At 44.8% G+C, this 27448-nt stretch overlaps 1 protein-coding gene across 10 annotated transcripts in view; it reads left to right on the top strand.

Annotated features, from left to right (window-relative positions):
• Nucleotides 1-22868, top strand: part of LOC147617435 (187-kDa microtubule-associated protein AIR9-like) — a 101866-nt gene extending 78998 nt beyond the window's left edge. For 6 of the 10 annotated variants that reach the window (XM_086775691.1, XM_086775696.1, XM_086775694.1 and 3 more), the window contains 15 exons: nucleotides 3577-3661; nucleotides 3921-3994; nucleotides 4110-4229; nucleotides 4343-4520; nucleotides 19604-19782; nucleotides 19877-20084; nucleotides 20251-20324; nucleotides 20626-20764; nucleotides 20852-21033; nucleotides 21154-21309; nucleotides 21628-21759; nucleotides 21920-21978; nucleotides 22078-22110; nucleotides 22191-22325; nucleotides 22413-22868. In XM_086775691.1, the coding sequence (XP_086631817.1) occupies nucleotides 3577-3661; nucleotides 3921-3994; nucleotides 4110-4229; nucleotides 4343-4520; nucleotides 19604-19782; nucleotides 19877-20084; nucleotides 20251-20324; nucleotides 20626-20764; nucleotides 20852-21033; nucleotides 21154-21309; nucleotides 21628-21759; nucleotides 21920-21978; nucleotides 22078-22110; nucleotides 22191-22325; nucleotides 22413-22553 (1895 nt within the window). In that variant the 3' untranslated portion in view covers nucleotides 22554-22868. The remainder of the gene's footprint in view (nucleotides 1-3576; nucleotides 3662-3920; nucleotides 3995-4109; nucleotides 4230-4342; nucleotides 4521-19603; nucleotides 19783-19876; nucleotides 20085-20250; nucleotides 20325-20625; nucleotides 20765-20851; nucleotides 21034-21153; nucleotides 21310-21627; nucleotides 21760-21919; nucleotides 21979-22077; nucleotides 22111-22190; nucleotides 22326-22412) is intronic. The other 4 variants (XM_086775692.1, XM_086775697.1, XM_086775695.1 and 1 more) reach the window with 1 other exon arrangement.
• Nucleotides 22869-27448: the final 4580 nt, after the last annotated feature.

The raw sequence follows: 27448 nt of genomic DNA, 5'->3' as shown, positions 1-27448 counted from the left end.
CCGGGGTACACCATCAAGAGTGGCGGTAACGGCCGCGGAAGCTAAGGCGGGAGAGCTCGGGAGGATTGGTACCTCCAGAACTTGGCCAAAGGATGCCCCTATGGAAGCTAAAAGCTTCCAATAGGACCGAGGAAGAGCAGGGAACTACAGTGAGACCGAGGTGCATGGCTCCATGGCTGCATCAATCTGTGCAATCCTTCAGCTAGAGCCATGTCTTTGATGCTACTATCCTCCTATGCTCGGGGTTAAGCCTAAATGGAACTATGGTTGGGCAGTGAGCTAGATGCCTGAGTCTTTGTGTGTTTTCCTATTTGTTTATGCTTAATTGCAGGGTTTGTTAGCCTTGGGGGCTTGATAGTGGGTGGCATAATAAAGCATTGAGACTCCCCGGATCCATCCAGCTAGGAATCCCATCCTAAGCATGGTGCCCTCAAGCCTCAAGGAAATCCCAATCCACTCTATCGTAGGCTTTCTCAAGGCCCACCTGGTCCTCCTCAATCTTGATGATCACCCACTGAGCTCTCCCCTAAACCTTGGTGCTTGAGTCCAAAACTGAAGAGAGCAACTGCTCATTGACTGAGATGCAAACACCCCCTAGTTCCCTCTGGGCCAAAAGAGGGTGACCAAAAATTGTGGCTGTGGCTCGGTAGGATCTACCTGCATTTCCGGGTACGTCCTGTTGACAAATGGTGAAATATCGACTGAGACACCGACACAAGCTCTCTGAGTCTCCTAGAGAAGAACCCCTCTCCTGGCACTGAAGCGGGGCCTGTCCAACCCATGAATGTTCCAAGAGATAATCCACACAACTATGCATGGGAGGAGTGGGACCTGCTCGATGCACCCTCTCCATGGAGGGTTTTGGAAGTCGGTTTGCAAGGAGAGTAGTCGCAATTTGTGTGTGGCCGAATGCAAGCCAGGTGCTCGTTGATCCTGCCCTTAATGAAAGCCCATTCCGCTCTAGCCCTGTTGTGGGCATACTTGAGGCTCCATCCCTCGCAATGAAGATAATGACATGTTGGTGTCAGAGGGACTGTCACTGCCACGTGTACAAATACAAACAAAACCTCCTCCAGGCTCGAAGAGTCCAGAGCTCCTTCATGCTTCTGGAGGCATGAGCTCTCTAGGTTCATACAGGCCAAAGGCCAGAAATGTGTGACAATATCAACAAGTTGTCCGTCCCCATCTCCCAAATGCCGTGAGAGGGCGGTTGCCTGAGAGTGGATGGTGTGCCGTCTCTCAGTCCCACTCACTGCTCTCGGGGCCTCGCTCAGCAGGAGATCATCGTGCCACTGTCTGGAGTGGTAGCTTGGGAGTGATGGAAAATCACGCAGGTTGGGAGGGGAGCCACTGTCTCCGATAAATCACTTGCCTCCACTGGGAGGCATCTGTTGAGGTTGTAACCCGTCAGGTGGGGATTGGGAGGGGGGCACCCGGGGATTCTAGAGAAAGGGCTGCCATAGGGGTTCTGCAATTATCATCTCCATAGGGTCTGAGAACTGGTGGATCAAACGGCGAGCCAAGCTGGATTGCTAGCGTCGGGAGGGATCAGGAGTGGCCGGGGGGTGGCGGGACGCGAAGGGGTGGGATGGGTGTGGGGGGGGGGGGGGGGGGCACGAGGAGGGGGAAGGGGGGGGAGGGGGAGGGGTAGGAGGGAAAGGGGGACCACTTGCACCAGAACCTCAGGAAGAACTGAAGATTGAGAATTTGCAACTGGCACCTCCTGGGTGCCGCTCACCTCTTGATCCGGAGATATTTGCTCATAACAGTTTACAGTTGGCACCATTACCTTGAGGACCCTGCCAGCCAGACGCTCTGGCTGGCAGTGCTCCTGCTGGGCTGGCTGCGGCATCTGCGGAACCGACGTTGCCACCGGCAGTAACCTCCCCTTGCATCTTGAAGCTGGGCTAGCACAGGCGACCAGAGAGCAGGAGCAATGGAAGAGGGTGGCAATGGGCAGCATACAAAAGAAATAGGGTGAAAGGCAAAGGGGGGGCAGTGTGCAACTGCATCAAGGAGGAGGGGGAGGCGACATTCGTTCTAAAAGCCTTACTCCCAAGGTCACTTATATAGCAGTAACCCCACTAGTATTGGCCCTTGCTTTATTTATAAGTTTTTGTGCTCTTTTTACAAGCTTTTATCTATAACTAGCCCCTTGCTATTATTTATTGACGCATGGCCAATCCAGACCTCATCCTACCAGGACCCTTAGCCTAATGTGAACCCTCCAGGTCTCCACGCTTTGCTAATCCTTAACCCTAATCTTGGGTTAACCCTAACACTGATCCTTGGTTAGCACATGCCCCTAACCGCAGGTACCCTAATCCTAGGCTGGTTGGGATGTAACATTATCTCCTCTCATCTCCCCCTTCTATTAGATTCACGTCCTTGTGAATCCATAAGGAGATACACCACTCTAAGCGATTCCTCGAATCTTGGTAACAATCACTCATAGCATCTACTCAAGTCAAAGAGTTGAAAGGTTCATTGTTATCCAACTCCAATCCAAGAGTTGAAAGACCAGTTCTAATCACACTCTAATCCAAGAGTCGAGGTAGGACACTTGGTCACGAATGCAACAAGTTCTACCAGAACAACTCATAGAACCACCATAATACTCTTTCATCTCATGGGGACCAGTGGCCTAAGCAATGGCACAGGCCTGGCATTCCACTTGGACTTATGTTGGATCAGAGTTATGGAGGCTCAACAGATACCCCAGGCTCCCCAAGCCTTGACACGAGATTTCCACTGGGAGATAATAACATTCTAATATATGGCAGATCTGGAGGGAGCTTTGTGGCAAGAACATAAGAGTACAGTATGGCAGATTTGGAGGGCGCTTTGTGGCAAGAACATAAGAGTACACAGCCACCCCTTCCAGAGTGTCTATGAGTGTCATAAGACAGACCTTATTCACATGCTCCCACGGAGTCTGTGGGGGCCATTTGTACGGATGTCTATTGCATATCCCATGGCCACAGGAATCACCTTTAGGGCAGTCTCTGGGCCACACAAGAATGGAGGGAAACTTCCTTACGCATTCCAAGCCGGGTCATGACCACAAATGTAGGACATGCACCAAGTTGGCTGGTGTCAGCTTGTGTAGGATTTTGTTTTCAAATGACCATTTTGGGCTTGTTTGTCTTTCCAAATTGCCTGGATTTGGTTTCCTTTTTTTGTTGGACCTGGCTGCTTGCTTTCTCTTTCCTTTGCTTGCCTTGAGTCTGCTTCTTTGCTCCTTTTTCTCCCTCCCACACTCTCATGGGCTAGTGCGTCCTAATCTACCTTTTTCATTCCCACTTATATCCTCAAAGGCTCTTTTTGCCCTTTTATGAATCAGGGTTCATAACATGCAGTTTTTTTTTTGGTGCTAAATTCTAACCCTAGTTATTAGTACACCTAGTATGACAGATGTATCTGAGTAGTGGTTGAAACTAATGCATGTGATGAGACTTTTGATAATGTCAACATGTATTTTTGCTCAAGTTTAAATCCTTCTGAATTGTCAACGTTCTGCTCATGAAGATCTGAGTGTTATCAAAATCCAACCTGTTCAAATATAATGTTTTCCAGCTCCACCAGCTTGTGAGGCTCTTGAGTTGTGTGGTGAGCCCATCGAAGGAGGGAGCCTTACATTCACTGCCATTTACAGAGGCGGGTATGCATCCAATCAATTTTGTATTAGTGTTCCAGATGACATGCTAATTAGCCTTTCTAAAGTGGAATTACAACGATCATTCTATTGAATGCTTTACATGGCTTTTCCCTGCATGTGGCTTTTTTTGATGTTCAAGCATGCAGCCTATTGATTTCTGGAAGTCATACTGTTGTGTGTGTGTGTGTGTGTATGTGTGTACCTTCTAAATGCAAATACAGATTCTTAAGATTTCATGAGCTTCAGTTGGATTTTGTTCCAGGGCTAAAGGAGCCTGTACATGTGTATGGACTAGGCAAAGGGCAGACGGACTTGAACAGAAACTCAGTGTTCGAGGTTACTCCCTGTCAAAAAAGATAGTTATAGCCATAAGATAGTATGCTGGATTTTTGAATCAGAACAAGTACTTCCCTTACTATAAGGGATTAAAACACATATTCCTTTGCTGCAGATACCTTAAAGTTGACACTAGAAGATGTCGGTTGTTGCATCAAACTGGCCTACACTCCAGTCCGGAGAGATGGTGTGAGTGGCACCCCTAAGACAGTCGTAACTGATGCTATCAAGGATGGTATGTTTACTGCATAGAAGAGCTAAATTGGCTGGTGGCTTTGATGGTGGATGTAGTATTTGTAGATAGCGGTAAGTTTAGACGCCCTACTTATCTTTCCTTGTGGTTTACAGGGGATCCGGCCAGTATTCGTCTCATTATTCCAGATTGCTGCGAGGACATGGAAGTGGTACCTCAAAGATCCTACTTTGGAGGGGTTGAAGGTGATAGTGACTTCACGTGGTTTCGCCTAGAAGACAGATTGCAAGGATCTTTAAATTTCAATAAAGCTCAAGTTCTCAGGAAATCTGAGTGAGTGATTTTTTTCTTTGCAAGTGACCTTATTAGAAATCTTGCAACACCTGTGAAATATGATTGCGAGCCTTCCATCTTCGAAAATGAGGTTCTTCTAAGGATCTCTTGCTATCTGCTTCTCCGCATTGAATTATGAGCATAGATTCCAAAATGGAGGTGTGCTGTCTGTGAATATGTCACAGACAATTGTCAAAATGACCCATTTTTTGGTGTCCCAACCTGTTTTACTAGTATAAATCCATTCTCTTTGCATATTCACACCCCCCCCCCAAAAAAAAAAAGAAAAAAGAAAAAAAAGAAAAGTCCTTTCATTAGTAAAAAAGAGCTCGTCACCCGGGGAGCAAATTGTCTCGTCCAGAAGGGTGAACAAGCCCTCTATAGTTTCTCTATAGCATGCCTGCTAAATGCGAGAAAGAGACCTGGGCTCCAAGTGCATAGGAAGGCTACACGTCACCATTGCATTTTGAATTGTCCTTAGTATCCCATATAGTCACATGAAAACCCGTTTTGTCCCTACGAAACATAAAAGGGACAAAACATTTTGAAACGAAACACTCCCAACTGAAATGCCATTTAGCCCAAATTTGGTTTAAGAAAGAAACCTTGTTCTTCTCCTCTTCTTTCTCTTCCTCTTCTCTTTCTTCTCCTCTCCATCTCAATTTTCTAAAAAAAAACCCGTAAAGATGAAACAATCAAATAGACGAAAATTTTCTTGTGACTATGTGTGACCGCTCCCTACAGGAGGCCTAGAGATCGGAAGACAATATACACATATTTAGAACACTTAATTTGACCATTATTAAACAATGGAAAGAACATCAGCAACACAAATACTGGAAATACTGAAAATACAAATGACACCAGCATTGGGGCCAGAAAGGGTTGCCCCCCCCCCTCAATACTTTTTGTATTTCTTGGAGTATTTATATTTGTACATAGTGTCACGGGCTTGACAGGCCAGATTTCTCCACAAGGGAGTGAAAACAACCAAATAAAAGTGGTTCAAGTTGATGAAGAGGTGTTGGTCGGAGTAGCCCCAAATCACAAGCTCATTCCCACCTTCACTGGGTGTACACGTGCCTTTCACTAGTCTTCTGGGACCGTGCACCAATAGGCACGCCCGTACTAACGCAGGCCAAGGAGTACACCACGGAGGGAACGTGGCCTGGTTCTCCCCAATGATGCTTTGCTCCCAAATTCCATGGTGAATCAAACCTTCACTAGCTCTTAGAAGCTCTGAGAGCGCGGTTAACAACACCACACGGGGAAATATACTAGCCACACTAGGAAGAATTTCTTGAACATGGTCAGCATATACGTGCCATGCTCCTGCACTACACAACTTAAAGCATTCTCTGAATTTAAATTAGCAAATTTCAGATTTACACAAATGAGAAAAATATGAGAGCACCTGGTACGGTGAGTACAATCCAGATACAACCAGTACAATTTGTAGCAAGTACAATCAAGCACATCAGGAACTTCACATGTGTGCAAGTATAGCTAGCCAATTAATATTCGGGTTCTGTCTTTTGCAGCAGATACACCAAGTACATTAAATGCTTCACACGTGCAGGTATAGGAGGTATTGTTTGTGCAGCTGGTACTTTGGGTTCAGCAGGCAGGTATAGTCAAGTACAACAGGTACATCAAGTACTACAAGCGAGTACAGCCAGGTATAGGTGAGCAGCAGGTACACCAAGTACTACAAGCGAATACAGCAAGGTACATCAGGGACAGCAGGTACACCAACTACAACATGCGGGTACAGCCAAGTACATCAGGGGCAGCAGGTACACTAAGTACAACATGCGGGTACAGCTAGGTACATCAGGGATAGCAGGTACACCAAAGAACAACAAGCGGGTTCAGCCAGGCGTGAAGGAGGCGGATGCAGCTAGGCATGAAGGAGGTGGGTACAGCTAGGCGTGAAGAAGGCAAGAAGAGCCACCAACCCCCCCACGTGGGTATTTTCCCAAAAAAGTCCCATTCAAAGCTTTTTTTTAAAAGGTTATAAAACCTTTAATCAACTTATTACTTTTGCCCCCCCCCTCTCATAAGCAAATGTCCAGCCCCTATTTAAAAATGGGTGTGAACACAATACCTTATAAATATTAAGGTTTACTCTAGTTAATGGATTTTACCTCTTAAAAAGGCCAAAATGAAAATACTTACCACCTGTTCACACGCCACACCACCAAGTCAGCAAACAGCACTCTACAGCACACTGGGGGCGTCCCATCCAGTGTACTGGCACGGCATAACAGGCAGACACACGCAAATAAGTCATGCAAAAACAAATTTATGCATGCAGGCATAAATGCATGTGCACAAATAATGGACGAAATCTCCCTTTCATGAAACTTGTATAAGAGATTCCTATCGGACACAAAACTGGCGCGACAAATATAAATAAATATGTCCTGGTCTTCCTATGGAGTGACAGTCCCATAGGTAAGACACCATCCTGGCCATACACGGGTGGCACCAACAGGCTCCTGTCCATACAACACGAAGCAAATCACACACGGGTGGCACAAAACTGGTTCCCGTCCATGTGACGCAGCACTGGTCGCACACGGGTGGCATTGATCTGGCTCCCATTCATGTGACACCATAAGACTGGCCCTTTCACATGGGATACTGTCTTGGCCCCATGTGAACATGGCACAAATCTGGCCGCTCTATGGAGTGACAGTCCCATAGAAGTGGCTCCAGAAATGGAGATGGACCAAATGGTGACATCCCCCCGGGCTTCTGAACAGTTGACCTCAACTGAAAAGCCTCAAGATATGCTTGTAGAAGCTGAGGGTAGTCAGCAAAATAATCCTCATCTACCCACTTTGCATCAATTGGTAAATAATTTTTAAATTTCACAAGGTATCTCCTGGAAAGCTTCCCATGTGGTAACTTTCTCTCCTTGTGAAATACAATCTGCTCATCTCCTGAAGCTCATCAACTTCTGGCAGATCTTCTGTGTGACAGGCTCCTCTGGATCTGGCCCCACATACTTCCGCAAAAGACTCACATGAAAAGCATTGTGAATCTTCCAATGGCTGGGTAAAGCAAGCCTGAAGGACACTTCATTGATCTTGTCAATCACTTGGAAGGGTCGATAATATCGAGTAGAAAGCTTTGGATATGATCCCTCTCGTCCTGGCCTCTTCCGAAGCCTAGCTTTCTCAAATTCAGCAATACCCAATCACCTTCCTTGACTTGCATGTCTCTTCTATGCTTGTCAACAGCCCTTTTATGCTTATCTTGTGACCTTGCAATGGCTGTCCGCACCTGAGCAAAGGCTACATCCAAGTCACGCACATACTCATCAGCTGCTGCAAAAATCTCATCCTTTGTATGAAGGATGGGTGGCAACATCACGCTGCCATAAATAATCTCAAACGGGGCCTTTCCCGTGGAGGCATGAAGTGTGTTGTTTGTAAGCAAACTCTACAAGTGGAAGATACTTCTCCCATGTAGTCTTTTGATCTACCATATAACACTTCAACAAATCCAACACGGCTGAATTTGCAGGTTCACTTTGGCCATCTGTTTGGGGATGATAAGCTGATGAAAACTCAAGTTTAGTGCCCATGTCATAAAATAAAGCCCTCCAGAAGAGGCTCGTAGTCCTGGGATCTCTATCCCCAACAATGGACTTAGGCATACCATGATGCTTGAAGATGTTAGCAAGAAAAAGCTTCACCATATGATCAACTTTAGCGGTTTTCTTGACGGGCAAGAAGTGAGCTTGCTTGCTAAACTTGTCCACAATGGTCCAAATAGCATCATTTCCATGCTGGGATCTAGGCAAGTCCATAATAAAGTCCATAGTAATGCTTTCCCATGGTTGTGAGGGAATAGGCAATGGCTGAAGCAAACCTGGAGGCTTTTGCCTATCAAATTTCACCTTTTGGCAAGTAAGACATGCACTTACATATGCCTTAATGTCTTTACGCATGCTTGGCCAAAAGAAACATCTCTCAATCATGCGTGTAGTAGGCATGATACCTCAATGACCAGCATAAGGAGGAGCGTGACATTCTTCCATAACCTTTGGACGCATATCCTTCACTACACATAAGGAGTTATCCTTCATAAGATAATCCTCTTTAATCACATAAGAGGCATGTGAGTGACCAGCCATCAAATCAGTCCATATATGGCAAAAATCAGCATCCAAATGATACAAATCTCGCATGGCTGATAAGTCCCCATGAGAGGCCATTGAAACTGCAGCCACATAAGGCCTCCTAGACAATGCATCTGCCACTACATTCTTCTTTCCCGGAGTATGTACAATCTGAAAATGAAACATGGAAATAAAGTTTACCATTCTCATCTGCTTCTCCTAAAGCTTTGTTTGAGATAGAAAGTATCTCTAGCTTTGATGATCTATCTTGACTACAAATTCAACCCCAAGAAGATAATGTTTCCATATCTTTAAGGCATGAATTACAGCCAAGATCTCTTTCTCATAGATATCGATATGAAGCTCGGCATCATGCAATCGACGTCTCTCATATGCAACTGCATGACCACCTTGATTTAGGACAGCCCCTATACAATCGCCACAAGCATCACATTCCACTATAAATGACCTTTGCAGGTCGGGAACAATCAATACGGATCCACATATGATAGCATTCTTGAGTTGCACGAAGGCATCCTGCTCCTTTGGGGTCCATTTAAAAGTGGCTTTCTTCTTGGTGAGATCATGTAGAGGCGTGGCAATCATGGCAAAATGCCTTATGAAGCATCTATAATATGAACATAAACCCAGAAAACTATGTACTTGATGTACATTTTGCAACTCTGGCCAATTCCGAATGGTTTCAATCTTGGCAAGATCCATTCTTACACCATTCTTGGATACAATGTGACCCAAATAGTGTATCTCTAAAAGAAAGAACTCACTTTTCTTAGTATTAATGAAGAGTTTATGCTTCCGCAACTCTTCAAACACTGTGGCCAAATGAGTCCTATGCTCTTGCTTATTCTTGGAGAAAACCAAGATGTCATCAAAGAATACACCTTTGAATTTTCGATGGGGTCGGAATATCCTATCCATCATACAATTGAATGTGGCTGGGGTATTGGTGAGACCAAAAGGCATCACCAAAAATTCATACAATCCAAAAGCTGTCCTGAATGCAGTTTTGTGGAGTTTTGTGGACATCCTGTGGCACCACTCGTATCTGGTGATAACCACTCTTCAAATCAATACAGCTGAAACAAGCCGAGCCATCAAGCTTATCCAAAATGTCATCAATACGTGGGATTGGAAATCTATTCTTGATGGTGAGCTTATTTAGAGCTCTATAATCCACACACATGCGGAATGACCCATCTTTCTTTTGAACAAGAAGCACGGGAGAGCAATAAGGTCAGAAACTTGGCTGAACCAAACCTTTCTCCAAAAGCTCATTAACTTGCTTCATGATCTCTTTGTGTTGTGCGGCACTCACACGATATGCAAGTTTGTTAGGTGGAGAACTACTTGGCACAAGATCTATGCGATGATCCTCGGGCCTTTGAGGAGGTAATGGTCCAGGCAATGTATCAGCAAAACAATCTTTGTATTCATGAAGAAAATTCAGCCTATCCTGAGTCAAAACATCCACATTTTCATGACTTGGTTCAATGCTATCACGAACAAAAACCAAGTACGCAGAAAGAACTGGGTTAGAATCCCCTTCCTTACCAGCATCAATAACATGCATGCGGCCTCTATGCATAAAGGAAATCCTGTTTGTCTTGTACTCTTTGCGGGACTCAAGCCTATGATGCCATGGCTTGCCTAGCAATACATCGCATCCATTAAGTGGAGCAACCAAGAAATACTCATGATCAAGATAACCCTGAATCTGTATGCGGAACTTCCCAATAAGTGGGGTAACCTGCTCTTTACCAACAAAGGTAGTTTCTTCTTCAATTTGAGGCCCCATGTTCTCAACCTCAATACCCAAGGCGGCTGCCATCTGAATAGAGATGAAGTTATCTGTTGCACAATCATCAAACATAAATAGAGCGGGCTGATCCTTGATTTGACCCCATGCTTTGCATACCATCCTCTCTTTTCCATCATGCTTTGTGTTTCCTTGCACATCGGGAACTGCATGCACATTTGCCTTGGGTTGCTTGTCCTCATGCTTTGGTTTGCGGTTGGGGCATTGTCTAAACATATACTCTTTGCTGCCACAAGAAAAGCATTTTCCCTCCTTTGCATATTTCTCTCTTTGCTCGGGGGTCAAGCCAAATTTGTTCTTCTTTGGCCCATGATCCTTGGATGGGGTATTTTCAGCTTTACCTCCCTTCTAGACATCCCGAAAGCTCTTTTTAGGTGGCTGTCCACCTTTTTGCAGGTTTGGGACAGCCTTCTCTTTGCCCTTAGAACCCCCTTGATCTTGCTTAATTTTGAGCACCAATTGCTCCATAGCAAGAGCAGAGGTTATAAGCTGTTTGCAGAGTGTGTTGCGGGTGCAATTCAATGCCCGAACGATAAGCTGGTTGCAATCTGGAGCGAAACTTCCTCTTTCTTTCATCCTCGGAGAGTTGCATAAAGGGAGTTACCTCAAGCAACACTTTCCAAAACTTATCGACATAATGCTACACACTTTCATTATCTTTTTACTCAAGTCTATCCCACTTTTGGGTGAGAGTTTGCTCCGCATGAGGAGGCAAGACTTGGGCATAAAATCTGTCTTTAAACTCTTTCCAAGTGCAAATGGGATCTTTGGCAGTCTTTTCAGTGATCCACCAATGGGCAGCTGTTCCCTTCAAGAACATGCTTACATGACGAATTTTGGACTTCTCAGTGAAGTCCTCATCACTAAAAGCAATATCAAACTGGGCCACAAAAGCTAGCACCTCAGAGGCATCATACTTTCCATGAAAGGCATCAAATTTCACAGACTTGTCCCTGCCTTGAACTCCTTGAGCTTCTTGGGATGTGGTACATGTTCTTCTCTTTTTCTCTTCCCCTTATCCAACGGGGCAGCTTTCTCTGCATGGGCCCTGAGGAGTGGATGCATGGCGAGAGGTGACCGAAACTTCTTCTTTATGCAAGTATGATCTCAACCTTTGAGAGGTTGGTTCTCCATGCTACAAACGGGGTGGATTCTCAAACATAAGCTGTCCATCCTCTCCCTCTTTAAGGTCACCCTTGCGGATAAGATAAGAGAGTGCCAGCTCCCTTGGCTTCTTACCCACTTCTCGAGCCATAGACTCAAAAGTCATGTCCACCATAGCATCAGCTTTCTTGGCTTCTATGACACTTTGTACATGAGGGTCTTCATGCAAGAATTTCAGCTCTTGCTCTTTTGCCTACAAGAGCCTCTTCATGTGCTCCAACTCAACCCTCAATGCATTGGGCTCTTCCTCGTGCATGGGTTCTTTACCACGTGATGGGTGGCTGTCTCATGTATGCACTGTCATAGACTCTCTCAAGAGGCTTATGCCTTCCATGCAATGCATCGGAATCCCGTGAAGCACTTGATTGGCCCCTCAAATACGGCACCTCCAATGGGTGGCTCTGGCTGTCCATTGAATTAAGTGTGCGTGCTTGCTTCCGATCTCAAAACTCCTTGTCTCCTCTTGAGAAAGAGAGACGACCCGGCTCTGATACCAATGTGATCGCTCCCTACAGGAGGCCTATAGATCGGAAGACAATATACACATATTTAGAACAGTTAATTTAACTGTTATTAAACAATGGAAACAACATCAGCAACACAAATACTGAAAATACAAATGACACGAGCACTGGGGCTTGAAAGGGCCCCCCCCCCCCCCCCCCTCAATACTTTTTGTATTTCTTGGAGTATTTATATTTGTACAAGTGTCATGGGCCTGACATGCCAGATTTCTCCACAAGGAAGTGAAAACAACCAAATAAAACTGGTTCAAGTCGATGAAGAGGTGTTGGTCAGAGTAGCCCCAAATCACAGGCTCATTCCCACCTTCACTGGGTGTACACGTGCCTTTCACTAGTCTTCCGGGTCCGTGCACCAACATGCACGCCCGTACTAACGCAGGCCAAGGAGTACACCGCGGAGGGAACGTGGCCTGGTTCTCCCCAATGATGCTTTGCTCCCAAATTCCCTGGTGAGTCAAACAACACCACACAAGGAAATATACTAGCCACACCAGGAAGAATTTCCTGAACATAGTCAGCATATACATGCCATGCTCCTGCACTACACAACTTAAAGCATTCTCTGAATTTAAATTAGCAAAATTCAGATTTACACAAATGAGAAAAATATGAGAGCACCTGGTACGGTGAGTACAATCCAAATACAACCGGTACAATTTGTAGCAGGTACAATCAAGCACGTCAAGAACTTCACATGTGTGCAGGTACAGCTAGCCAATTAATATTCGGGCTCTGTACTTTGCAGCAGATACACCAAGTACATTAAATGCTTCACATGTGCAGGTACAGCATGAAACTCGCGGCGGTGCCCGAGAAACTAGGGCCTTTGACACACTTGTTGATACCATTAATGCATATTAAAACATTAAAACATTTAAACATTTAAACATGGCCACAGCCTTAACACATATCCATCATCACTTTGCATAAAACATAAAGCTGGACAAAACATCCACAAATGTTGAAAATGGAGCTTGCACATGTGACACCACATAGAGGCCGGAATGGGCCGACCCCCCCCTTGGAGTATTTTATTACCCCATATACAAATAAATGCCATAACACAGCCCAACACAAGGCTACCAAGGCGGAACAGAGGCTGTAGAAATGCTGAGCCAACAATATAATCCATATACCTCCGTGTGGGTACTGATTCTTCCCCAAAAACCACGGGTCTTCATGGAATAGAGCTAGTACAGCAAGTACAACTCTCCATTCAGTCGGTACAATGGCTGGTACAGCCGGTACGGTGGTTGGCACAGCAAGTACAACAAGTACAAATGTTGGTACAGCATGTACAATGACTAGTACAGCACGTACAATGGCTGGTACAACAAGTACATAAGCTGGTTAGTCGGTACAATGGGTGGTACAACAAGTACAAGGATTGGTACAGCCAGTACAATGGCTGGTACAGTAGGTACAAAGGCTTCAACAGCCAGTATAGTGGCTGGTACAGCAGGTACAAGGGCTGGTACAACAAGTACAATGGCTAAAAATCATAATATATGATTAAATACCCTTGCCTTCAGTATTTCTTCGCGATGGAAGCCTCCAAAACAGTCCCCAACAGCCGGTATTCTTCATGGGCAGCCTTCAAGAGAGAGAGAAAGAGAGTAGCCATCATTAGGGCAGCCTGTAACGGTGGTAGAGGCTAGTGTGCAGCAAGAGAGCCTCCATTATGAAGATAGAGGGTTCCAATTTATAGATTTGGGCCTCCCATGAGCTAAAATGGCAAGAGAAGGCTACAATGACAAGTGGAGTGCCACACAATAGCTGAAGTGACAAGTGTGAGGCCACTTGTCTCACTTTGATCCACTTTCTAACAAGTGTCAGGCCACTTGTCTCACTTCAGTTCACTTTCTTGCCACATGTCCCAATCTAAGAGATGGGTCCTTCCATAAACTTTATCTCTAAAAATATCCCAACTGGTAGACATACTGTCAAAGGCACTTTGCCATCTCTTGGTATTTGCTCAACACAAGATGTAATGACGCGAACAGAATTTCCATCGGAGTTAGACCAAAAATTGCAACTCTCCTAAATTTTAGGAGTGTGGTCCTTTGTATTCTAGGATAATCCCCTGTTCCCAAAGCTTGTACTTTCCAAATATTGAGACATCCTGGAGTCCACCAGACCTCTTTCATACTGGGAAATGTCTAGGCTGGTGACATCCTCTCAATGAGATAATCATATGCCAATGAAAATCACGAACCAGGTGCTAAGACACTTAAATAAGTGCCATGCACAAGAAACTAGTGGCTCACACAGAAACATGTGCTATGCACACAAACTGGTGCCATTCAAGAGCACAAACCATGGTGACAGAAAAGCTGGTTCTCCATAGTTCTGGCAATCCTTTCTCCCAATCCCAACAGTTCCCATGTTCTCCCATACAATCCCAACTCTGATCAACAAGCATGGTGTGGAAACAATGAAACACTCACTCCACAATCGCAACACGAATCCACGTGTATGGTGGAGTGTTCATTGAATTGCCCTCTCACAATCCCAACATGAATCCACATGCATGGTGAGATGAACAATGAACCTCTTGGCCTCTGTATGGGGAGATAGTGATTCTAATATTGCTTTAAAAAATAAATAAATCCATGTCCCAAAGCTTGTACTTTCCAAATATTTAGACATCCTGGAGTCCACCAGACCCCTTTCATAATGGGAAATGTCCAGGTTGGTGACACAGCAGGTATTGTTTATATAGCTGATACAGTGGGTTCAGCAGGCAGGTACAGTCAGGTACATCAAGTACTACAAGCGGGTACAACCAGGAGCAATAGGTACACCAAGTACAACATGCGGGTACAGTCAGGTACATCAGGGGTAGCAGGTACACCAAGTACAACAGGCGGGTTCAGCCAGGCGTGAAGGAGGCGGATGCAGCTAGGCGTGAAGGAGGCGGACGCAGCTAGGCATGAAGGAGGCAAGAAGAGCCACCAATCCCCCCACGTGGGTATTTTTCCAAAAAAGTCCCATGCAAGACTTTTTTTTTAAAGGTAATAAAACCTTTAATCAACTTATTACTTTGCACCCCCCCCCCCCCCCTCATCCCCCCCCCCTCATAAGCAAATGTCCAGCCCCTATTTAAAAATGGGTGTGAACACAATATCTTATAAATATTAAGGCTTACTCTAGTTAATGGATTTTACCTTTTAAAAAGGCCAAAATGAAAATACTTACCACCTGTTCACACGCCACACCACCAAGTCAGCAAACAGCACTCTACGGCACACGGGGGGCATCCTTGTCTAGTGTACTGGCACGGCATAACAGGTAGACATACGCAAATAAGTCATGCAAAAACAAATTTATGCATGCAGGCATAAATGCATGTGCACAAATAATGGACGAAATCTCCCTTTCATGAAATTTTTACAAGAGGTTCCCGTCGGGCACAAAATTGGTGCGACAAATATAAATAAATATGACCTGGTCTTCCTATGGAGTGACAATCCCATAGGTAAGACACCATCCTAACCATACACGGGTGGCACCAACAGGCTCCCGTCCATACAGTACAAAGCAAATCACAACGGGTGGCACAAAACTGGTTTTCGTCCATGTGACGCAGCATTAGTCGCACACGGGTGGCACTGATCTGGCTCCTATCCATGTAACACCATAAAACTGGCCCTTTCACATGGGACATTGGCCTGGCCCCACGTGAACATGGCACAAATCTGGTCGCTCTATGGAGTGATAGTCCCATAGAAGTGGCTCCAGAAATGGAGATGGACCAAATGGTGACACTATGTGTAATAGTCCTCGAATTTGACTTCTTGGTCAATTTCACCTAGTTTCACACCCAATTGTTAAATTTTTTTACAAGTATTCCATTATCCGGTTCAACCTCCTTAGTCTCCACATAATAGCACATGGGTTGCACCTTCGGAGCTCCCACAAAGATGCACTTCTACAGAGATCATTTCCTCAAGTTCACATAGGATGGCTTCATGTGGCAGCCAGGCTATGTGGGTATTCACATGTCACATTCCATTTGGATTGCGATTGGCCAGCTACGAGTATCCTCCCACGGCCTACGGGTAGAGATAGGGTGGGAAGAGCACATATTCAGAGATGGAGAGCTCATACGGAGACCTCAGGAGGAGAGGATCAAAATCCACCTCCCCTCCTTCCTCGCCAGCCAACCATCACTAGTTTCTTCTGGGCCCATGGAGAGGATATCGCCATAGTGGCTCCCACGGGGGTGGTCCACCACAAAGAACCTCAGCTCCGCCTCGTCCCCGAGTCACTTCAAAATGGGCTTGCGCCCTTCAACGTACCCTGCATCCTCAACCCATGGGACACCAACCACGATTCTCCCATCAGCTCTAGATCCAAGACATGCTCCACTGCCATCACACCACCTTCCCATGTACGGTGATAGAAGGGGACCTCTCGGCCATACTCAATAATCCCATGCTCGACATACTTGAGAGAGCTGTACCTCTACTGGAGGATGATGTGCTCCACATGCTTCATATTCTCATGTACTCCATGATGAGAGTCTCTGCTTGTACCCCATGTACTTCTCCATGACGATCATTGTATCATCCTCTACTTTCAGAGAGCTATGTTATTTGTACTTGTTTTTTTTTTTTTTTCCATGATGAGACATACCATGGATAGCATTGTATCACTTTGGTCTTATAGACCCATTGGGTCTTTAGGAGACATTACCAATTTCATACTTTCTTTCCCCAATTTATAAATCCCAATTTCTACTTTCAACCTAAAGCGCATCCAATTTCACACAGTCATTGAAATTTCCTACGTTTTCCTTAAATTTTGACTTTTTTCTATTTGATTCAATAAGTGTCACTTTGAAACCCATAGAGACGAAATGAAACGAGTCGAAACAATGAAACGATGAAATGGGCGGAACGTTTCTTGTGACTATGGTTTCCCTAGAAGGTTTGAATGATGCCTCTCTGCCAGAGGGGTGACTCTGCCTTCTATATCTCGCCCGCAACATGCTTGCCAAATGTGCCAGGCTGCTATGGTTTTGATGAGCTCCAATCACAGATTTGTGGGGGTTAGTGGGGTCCATGCAGCATTAGAACCTTGGTGGCAGCGATGATGGTGATGTGGAGATGTGTGAGTCTAAGTGCGTGATCCTCGCGAGCTGTCCTCCTCGAAGAGGATGCATCTGTGACCCATGTAATGGTGCTTTAAGTGACGAACAAACCCTCGGGAGGGCCATTGTGAAAACAGGAGAAGAATCTGCCACCAAATCAACCCAAGAAAGGGGGGGATCCAACAACATATGGAGAGGAGTAGACGAGAGCTGGTTCTTCCCGCTTGTGAACCCATTGCCCTCCCCCCCCGGGCCCCCGCACCCCCCCCCCCCCCCGGGCGGCGGGCGGTTGTTCTGGGTAGAAGAGGAGGCTTGTTTCATGCAGATGCGTTTAGTCAGTCCGGGCTTTGGGATAGTACACATTGCAGTATGCTACTTCCCACCAGAGACTTCTCCCTTTTCCGGGGATTTGTTACAGGATGGACAGTTACCGTGTGCCCCTTTGTTTGCAAATATTGTGGAGTACGCCCAACAGGGAGATATCCTCCTGTTGGTTGACTTCAATGCATGGACAGCTGATGTAGGTGCATATGTTTTGACTATCATGCAGACCCAGTTATGCTTGCAGAGATAGACCCTATGGAGCTAGAGCTACAACTGTCATCACAGGATACTGGGACATTACGAGCTCTGGCAGGAGTTTCTTGGACATGGGATATATCAATTCTCTATAGAGAATCGCAGCTGTTGCCTTCTGTTTTTGTCTAGGCATGTGAAGATGGAGTACTCTCTCCCTCTCGTCTTAGGTTTCCACAATCAAGAATTTGGCCTTGAGATGACCTCTACTGTCTACAACAGGATGTCTCGTTGGCCCACCTCAGATAGCAGGACCTGCTTCCTCTAGTGGGGCAGCTCTAGTACCAAGGATTACTTGATGGGGTCTCCTGCTCTTATGTGAAATATCCGGGACTGCGCCATCCCACCACCACCCATTAGAGCGGATCATGCTTACTGAGCCTTCATTATATCTTGCGCACCCCCCCACCCACCCAAGATCCCCCCATATTCCCCCACATCCACCTTCACCCATATTCACTCTCACCATGACCTTGACTCAGTCTACTCGGATCTCCTATACCGTCACACAATCGATCTTGACCTCATCATCACTCTGAACCATTACAGCACACCTCACAATTTTGCACGAATCGCTCAAGCCAGCTTCCCACACACTCTTTGCTCCACTACCAAACCCCCGGTGGGCTCACAGCCTCAAAACGGATGATATGATGATGAGTGCAGAGTCATGCTGCTTCACTTCCTCTCGGAAAAGGAGATTGAACGGATCTCCTCAGAAGTGTGCATTGTGCAGACACCTCATACACATGGCACCTTTTAGAGGAAAGGATATGTGTGCTCCTGGGCCTTAAGTTCGGTTAGCAAAGAGGCAATATGATTTACTGGAAAGCTGGTGCTCCAGGTGAGAGTTTCACTGAGCACCATGCAGAGCTTTGTATATAGATTCCATCGTGGAATAGAGTTCTCTTCTGGAGGGGCCCCTAAGCATTGTACAATGCATGTGACACAGAACACTTAGGCATGGATTATGTATGTGTTTGTCCTAAGTAAAAGTAAGATTCTCTGAGTATTCCACGCTATCCACTGTGGATACAAAAGCACTCATCTCTTCGTGTGGGGAGGGCCTGGGTAGAACCAGGCCCCACTCTTCTCTATGATGAGGATGGCACTGGCTTGGCACTCCACTTGGTCTTGAATAGAATCATAGTCATGGAGGCGAGACAGATTTTGGGATTCTCCAGCATTTGCTCACACCTCAAGATTCCCGCTGGAAGATCAACGTCACAGGTCTGCAGATTTTGTGGGCATGTAGGTGGGGACCATAAACGGATTAGTCACCCTTCCAGCTAAATTGTCAGCACCATTTGGATGGACCTTATTCCTAAAGGGCATGAGGAGTGCCTTCAGGCTAGTTCTATGAGAATGCATGGCATCCCTTTTATGCATCTCAAGCCTGGGACCCTTAATGTCCAGAGGGCTACAGTTCCTAGCGTGGCTTTTCCTCCATGTGGTTTCCTCAAAGTGACCAGCCATGGAGGGAGCCCCTCCTTCACAGGCTCATACCAGTTCAGAAGGTTGCTATGAGTTCTCCATTTAGCTTCACTTGTAAAGACATGAACCAACTTGAGTGATCCTATGTGAAACCATGGCTTGGACTCTTATGCTTTCATCAAGAGAGGCTGGTCATGCTTGAAAACCCTAATATTGGTTATACAATAGTTGTAATGAAGAAACTGTTCATTGTGCTCACTGCTAACCAGAGCGATGGTCGCTTTTACTATTTTAAAGCATAACTTTTGGATCTGAATATAGGTGCACATTGCTAAGGCTTTTCTTCTACATTGACAAGTACCATATTGTTTTTGGTAGAACATACACCCCAAAGCTGGAAGATGTGGGCTCCTATCTGGCGCTTCTTTGGATCCCGATTCGGAAAGATGGAAAGAAAGGGAAACCATGTCTTGCTTGCAGCAGTCATAAGGTTGCTGCAGGTACCACTTCTACATGAACTGTGTTTCAAATCAAAGGATGTTTTCAAGTTGTATCAGCTTTATGACGACCAATCGTTTGTCCTCCCAAATTCAGCTCCTCCATCAGTGCACAATGTCACTGTGAAAGAAGTATCATCAGGCATCTTTGTTGGAGAAGGGATCTATCATGGAGGGTTGGAAGGAGAGAGCCAAATGAGATGGTACAGACAAGCAGCAGATGGAACCATGACCCCGATCGCAGGAGCTTTTTCAAAGATGTATTCCATTACAGATGATGATTATACTTGCTCATTGGTCTTTGGGTGAGCTTATTTACATTGTTGCATCCCTCACATGATCAGTATTGAAGTTTAGACCTCATGGACAGCCTTGGGTCTCCAATTGTTGTTCTGCTTATAGGTATCCTTGGCTCATTGATTATGCATACTGGATTTTCTAGTTGTTGTATGACACCCGAATCTTTACCAGGTTTACTCCTGTTCGTCAAGATGGGGTTGTTGGAAGACTTGTGTTATCGGAACCGACAGACACAATCTTGCCTGGTGAGCATCTTGTGCATCTGCAAGACTTGTGCCACCCTGCTTGTAGATGAGACACACACCTGCTAAGGATGGGTACAGAACAGTGCCACCCCCACCATCGCAGGGGGGGCCATCATGACCACCCATCATGGATGGACGGGCAATCTTGTGCCTGCAACTCACTGCTGCCCATACCATGGCCCATGGGTGCGGGGAATGTTCTATAACCAGCCTAATTATGCCCTCAAAGTGCTTTGATGTCTATTGAAGGTTTGACGATGTTGAGGCATGCTTCTTATAAGTCTCTTATGCCCTTTCACAGAACTACCAAGAGTGCAAAAGTTGGTTCTGACAGGAAAAGCCATTGAAGGAGAACTTTTGGTTGTTAGGGAGGTGATACCGAATGACAAAAAACAGAAGCATGTTTGGGAAAAATATATAAAAGATGTCAGGTTCCAATGGTATGTCTTCAAAGTTGGCCAAAGATTTGCTTTATTTGGCTCCAAGTTGAATCTACTTTGCAATATCTTATGTGGGTGTGTACACAGGTCACGGTCATTTTGGCCCAATTTGCATAACTCCTTTGAGGGGCTATTGTTTCAACGAGGTTGCTCATACACTGTTCGCACCGAGGACATAGGCTTTTCCTTGAAATGTGAATGTGTTGTGACTGATATCTTCAGCAGATCATCACTACCAGTTTCAATTGTCTCTTCAGCTGTAGCCCCAGGCAAGCCAGCTATCCCTGCAAAGATGGAGTTTAATGCTTTCCATGTGAATTAAAAAAATGATTTGTGGTCTGGAATGACGACTTATGCTCTTAAATCCGTCTGTCTTTTCACATTGGTAGGAATGCCAAAGGTTGATAAACTAGAAATTGAAGGTCAGGGGTATCACACGAACGTGTATGCCATCCGGGGCATCTATAGTGGAGGCAGAGAAGGAAAAAGTGCAATACAATGGTTTCGAGCAATGGCCCGTAGCCCTGACCTTATCCTGATTGCTGGTAAGTAGTTCTGTTTCCTTTGATTTTTTTCAATAAACAAGTCATAGACCAAGGCCAGGATCACAAGATTTTGCACATGGTGGAATGCTACTTGCTGTGGCACTGACGCTGTTGCAAAGGGCCCCTTCAGCTGGAACCAGCCACTAGGCTATCTCCTACTTGCTGCAATGAGTGTGGCAGCTTAATCTATATTATGTGTGAACTGGCTGGTGGCCTGCCTCCCAAGGCCACTTCACAGTTTCTGGCCAGAAACTTGTGAACCTTGCTTAGGTGTTCAATGATATCATTCGTGGTCTTTCTATTTTCTGAGACGTGCAGGTGAACTGGGTCGAATGTACGAGGCCAATGTTGACGATGTCGGTTATCGACTTGTGGCTGTGTACACTCCAGTCCGTGAAGATGGAGCTGAGGGCACACCTGTTTCAGCCTCAATAGGTCCCATTGCAGTTGGTGTGTTCTTAGACCCCCAAAAATAAAACAGGAATACTAATGAGCTATTAGAATAGGACCTCTTCTGAATTGGGTAAATATAAAGTTTTCATAGATGTACATTATAATAAGATAAACAAGGTTGTCTCGGTCTTTGAGAAGTCACATGGTGTTTGTCCAGAGCCTGAGATTGCTGAAGAGGTGAAGCAAAAGCTGGATTTGGGCACCTTAAGGTTTGAGGTTAGTGGGTGTATTCTATGTCCTAGCCCAATGTGGTCTGATAATTTTATTTCAAGTGATTATTGAATGTGCTCTCTTTTTGAACAAAAACAATTGCAGGCTTTACTGGATCGAGATCCTGCTTCAACTAAGGTAATGAATGCATTTTGCTAACGACAAGTTTGTGTTGAAAACCCTTCTATATCCAATGAACATGCACATGGTTGGAACAGATGCACCCAAATCAAGGAAGCTTAGAAAAGCGGGTGATAGATGTCAACACACGAAGGATTAGAATTATGAAGACAGGTGCAAAGACCTCCTTTCTGGGCATGGACATGCGAGGGGCATATTCACCTCCCTTTCATGTAAGCTTCTTTGATATAGTGTGTTTCCACTATCACAATTTGAGTCTCAAAATACTGAAAAGATGGGAGATTTGCGATGGATTGCAGATAGAAGCAAATAGAAATGACCAGCATCGTCTCAAAATAGTCATGGAGGGTGAGAACGAGATCGATCTGATGGTGCAAACCAGGCAAATGAGAGATATTATAGTTCTTGTTATCAAAGGTTTTAGCACAAAGATTCAATAATAACACTCAAGTCTACTATTATACACCAGTTATTGCAGTATTACAGATTTTGTACCAGGTTTCCTTTATTTTTGTCCCATTACATCCACCTTTTTTTAGCATCTGTATAACAATTTCCAAGCCATATTGCCATATTAATCAAGGCAAGAAAAACCCATTGTCCATGATGTCAACATGCCAAAGCCTAGTTTGTTATTTTTTGTTCATTTCTTGAAGGACATTTCAAGGTTTCTTAGTGAAGCAATTCTTGATTATACTGTGAGAGAATGTATATGACCTTTTGAAGTTAGTGGGTGACAGAGCTCCTTTAAAGTATGCTTGTGTTCAGTCACTTTGTAAGGTTAACTAGAAATTAATCCGGAAACCTCTGCTTTTCTTTTGAAGGATCTTTTTGATCAAGTTCTTTTCTTTTGAAGGATCTTTTTGATCAACTTGTAATGCCCAATAGGAGTACAACCATTGCTTCGCTGAGCATCTTCTATGTCAGTTAAAGAGAATGATTCACCTTTAAGGATGCATTGATCTAACAAGTTGCCAACGTCAATAGGTCCTAATTTACCAAGCAAGTAATACTTGAAAAAAATTACTATGATATTTTAGATCATTGGTCACATCTATCAATAAAGTGTACAACGTGCGGTGTATATATGAGAACACTCACAAGTAGTAGGATCTTTCACAGCATAAATATTATATGCTAGTAGAAGCTAGGGAGTAAACTCATAGTGATGATTGATGAACTGTGGAGAAGGGGTTGATCGTGTATCTTTATAGGATTGTATACATGGGGCGTCCATGACATGACCACATAGGTCTGTGGTCATAGTCGTCGTCACCATCGGTGATGTAGACGCAGCTCATAAATGTGTACTAGAAATGTTGTAGGAGTTACTCCACCTCCCACGGTCATCTGGGCTTATCTTGGGCCCCAATCTGGTCCTGCAATGTCGGGACATGGTGTCCAAGAGTAAAGTCTATCTACTCCATGTATGGATTGTTATTATGAGATATGGGATGTCAGGCATTCTGTGCGTTTTTGCCGCACAGGTCGTAGCTGGGGACTTGCCGAACACCGTATGCGAGCCACGAATGGCTGCAAGCATACAACCAGGAAGGCAAGCTCAAAACAGAATGCAAAAGGTGTGTCACTCACCGCTTAACTGCCGCCTTGAAGGATTCCCGCGTCGCAACCGTGAAGGAGGAGCCGCCGTCGCCGCTCTACCGCCTCTCCGCCGCCTCGCCGTGCCGCTACACAGTGCGCTCGATCGCTCTCTCACTCTCTCTCTCTCTCTCTCACACACGCAGGAGAAGGAAAACAAGGAGATAAGGCAAGAGCACTCTTCTATTCACAACACATGAGAATGAGAATTTTAGGGTTACATTTGACTCTTATAGGTGACGTGGCCGTTCACACTTGGGCGCCCATACATGGCCGGCCGACCCTAACCCTTATCCTACTGATATCCAAGGTGCGCCTCTCATCGGCGATCACCCAATCCCTTCATCCTTAACATATGGTGCCGACAAGCCCGGTCCATGACTCAGAATATTTAAATTAATGACGTAAAACATAGTACGTCTCAATGTCCGCCATGGGTTAACATGCCCCCCTTCCTGATGTAGATTCCGTCCTCGGAAGCTATGGTATGGTAAGCTCGATAGGGTTGTTGTGGTTGACCGTCTGCAAAACAGGGAAAAGAGTGAAAGTATGCTGGAATTCAAAAGATATAAAGTGTATAAATTCAAGCATGTTAGACCACAATGGATATTGCTTATGAGAACTTAGTTTAAGGGTCACATGAATGAGCTAGTGTAGCAAATTAATAGGAGTTTAAAATTATTGAAAGGAATTCAAGAGTTAGCAAGGTGTCAAAGGTTAATCAAGGGTTATATAACTGGCCTAAGTCAAGGAAAATAACCAAGCTTAATAAATAAACAGATGACCACACTGTGTCTACTCTAAGAACAAGTTAATACCACGCGTCTAGGGACACAAGAAACATCAGAGTTACAGGAGCCTTTTGCCTTTATTTTTTTTTAAAATGCACGTGACAATTTTTACACACAATGGCGACCTTCCTAAGGCAAAACTAACATCGATCCTGGTACCATGTTTAACACAAGGCATTATCCAGGAATCTATTAGCTCACTTTAGGCAAGGCTATCCCCTACCAACCAAAGGCATCGGTCTGGAGTAGAATACTCCTCGCCTACCAAGTATCAATAAGGCGATAAGCCAACATTAAAGCACATTATAGACTTGTATTGCCATTTATTGTAGGCTTTTTTTTTTAAATAAAGTTTCTTTTGATCTTCGCTCCTGAACTAAAATGTGTTCTTACATCCTTTCGACAAGGGGTAAAAGCTATGTCCTAGAGGTCAACACACACACAGCCAGGTGTTCAAACATTAAGATGGTTTGACCCTAGACCTAAGACAATCGTATTCCAAGGTTAACTAAAGACGTCATGCTGCCTAGGAATATTTTTAATAAAGTTAAGCTCATTAATGATTTACACTAGCATGCAAGCAACTTCAAAGACTAAGTAGTACATTGACAATTTCCATGTGGTCATGCCTTATAGTTTATGAAATTAATTGAACAGTAAAAACGAAAGAGAGTGGGTATGGAAGAATTACACCTGTAATTGGAGATCTCCTTGATTTAATGAGACAGCTTGCAATTTGATGTAGATATATTTTGATGAACGTTGCGGCAGTCTCAGGACTTGAAAGCGAACCCACCTCAAACTTTTTAACCTGTACAATCAATTAACAAGCACTATACCTCGAGAGGCACATCAGTGTGGAAAATCAAAGACTCGTTTAAAGAATGTAAACTAGAAAAAACTAGAAAACACTAACCTACCTACCAGTCACCACACTACTACTGAGGATACGGTAAGAGGATGTTGTAGAGTCCTGGCTCTAGCCCTAAGGCTAAGCCTCTATCCGCATCATCCAAATAAATAAAATCAACCTCAGTAGTGCCATGAGTTTCATCCGTCCATTCATCATTGTCAGATATTTCCTTTTCATTTGCCCATTCACATAGACTCATCAAGAATATAACCATGCGAGGATAGTCATCTTGTGGAAAAGGAAAGCATTGGGCTATCGGGGATATGTCCTCTACGGAGTAGGGGTCAATCATGGTCAATAGGCGAATTAGCCATTCTAATTCCTCAACATTTTCCTCTCTAGCTAGTATATCTATATGATCCCATTCAGTTTCAATTACAGGATAGCACATGTGGAATATCTGAGAAAGGTACAGATGATACCTCTCACCAAAGGTAGAAGTGGATGAAGTGTATGATGATCGGGCATCTGCCATATCTGCAAACACAGATATAGCATCAGTAGGTTTAGACAGGTCAATCTAGTTCTTGATTGTATACGGATATTTCTCTTGTTTTGTGCTCTTGCTCTTTTTACTATTTTTTGTTTTTCTTTTCTTTGTTTTTTTTTTTTAAATGTATGAAGCTATATATATACATCCCCTTGAATTTGGCAATTACATGGTCAGGGGAGAAGGCTAAGGAGGAAGCATTAGAATGTCGAGCGTGAGTACATGCTTCCCCTTTCCTTGGGTAGATCATATTATTTGCAATGATGTTGCAGCCTCTTGGAACCAATTTGTCCAGCGGGTCATAGGTTGTGATGTGGGCAGATAGCTTTTTATGACCCTTGTGGCCACATCCAATTGTAAAGATGGTAGGGTACGCTCCCATTGACGAATGGAGGAAATGGTTTCCGACGATACTATTACAAGGGGAGACGTAGACTCATAGGTTTTTTGTTGGGTGTTGGCAAGAGTAGGTGTAGAGCATGTAGAAACTTCTATATCAGCGTGTGCCTGGCATGAGGAGCTAGAAGCTTCATGTGGCTCCCCCCTTCCTGAGCTAGGTGGTAATGATCGATATCGTTTGGGAATCCAAACTAACTCTGGAAGAAGTGGTGCGGAGCACTCTGTTACCTTTCCCTTACCACGATCTTGAATTATCATTGGGATGGCAATAATTGGTTTGCAAGGTTTCACAGGTGATGTAGAGGGATTCAGCTTATGTTTAGGGACCCAAATCTGGTCATTTCCCTCGTAGTACCCTTGGGCTACTAGTAATTTTTTAGGGATCCATCGTGATGTTACATTGCCCTTTCTCGGGTGGGTAGCTGCTTTCCTTTTACGAGGCTTCTTGGTGGCTGAACGAGATTGAGCAGGGGAAGTAGCTATTAACGAAGCTTTTGGGACCCATTTGTATGTGTTTTTTGGCATAGTAAGCGAAGCTTTAGGGACCACCTTGCCTGTTTCCACTCTTGGCATTGAAGCGTTAGAGGGGTGGCCAACAATCGAAGATGGTTTTGCCACTGGACTTGGTGATTTTTCGTTATCCATCATTTTGTCCAGAGTGGATGGCTTAGGAGCGAGATTTTGAGCGGTCAGACCTAGTGTTGGTTCTTGCGTTGTTACTTGTCTGGTTGCCCAATCGATATTGCACTTGGTGGCCATCATCCATTTGCGCCCTAAGATTACAGTCCCTTCCATGGTACCAGCAGGCATAACCAAAAAGCTTTGAATTATGGTTCCCTTGTCATAAGCAACCGGAGTGTGCAGAATTCCTGAGACAGGGGTTTTCTTCTTGTTGATTCCTTGAACTTGGATAGAACTCTTGGTTAAAGGTGGTTTTCCCAGTTGACACCACACGCCATATGATAGCAAATTGTGTTGAGCTCCTGTATCCAATAATGCATTATACAACACCTCCCCGTAGTAAGGACTCCGTAACTCAATTGGGTATCTTAGAGGTGGGTCAGATTCCAGTGCATCCTCCTCTGCTTCCTCGAAAAATACTTGCGTAATTCCCAAGTTGGCTTCTCGTTGTCTCCTAGCACG

The sequence above is a fragment of the Cibotium barometz genome, chromosome 36 (assembly GCF_041138505.1).
Source record: "Cibotium barometz isolate CiBa-2024 chromosome 36, ASM4113850v1, whole genome shotgun sequence".
Taxonomy (NCBI): Eukaryota; Viridiplantae; Streptophyta; class Polypodiopsida; order Cyatheales; family Cibotiaceae; genus Cibotium; species Cibotium barometz.
This window is presented reverse-complemented; position numbering and strand designations above follow the sequence as displayed.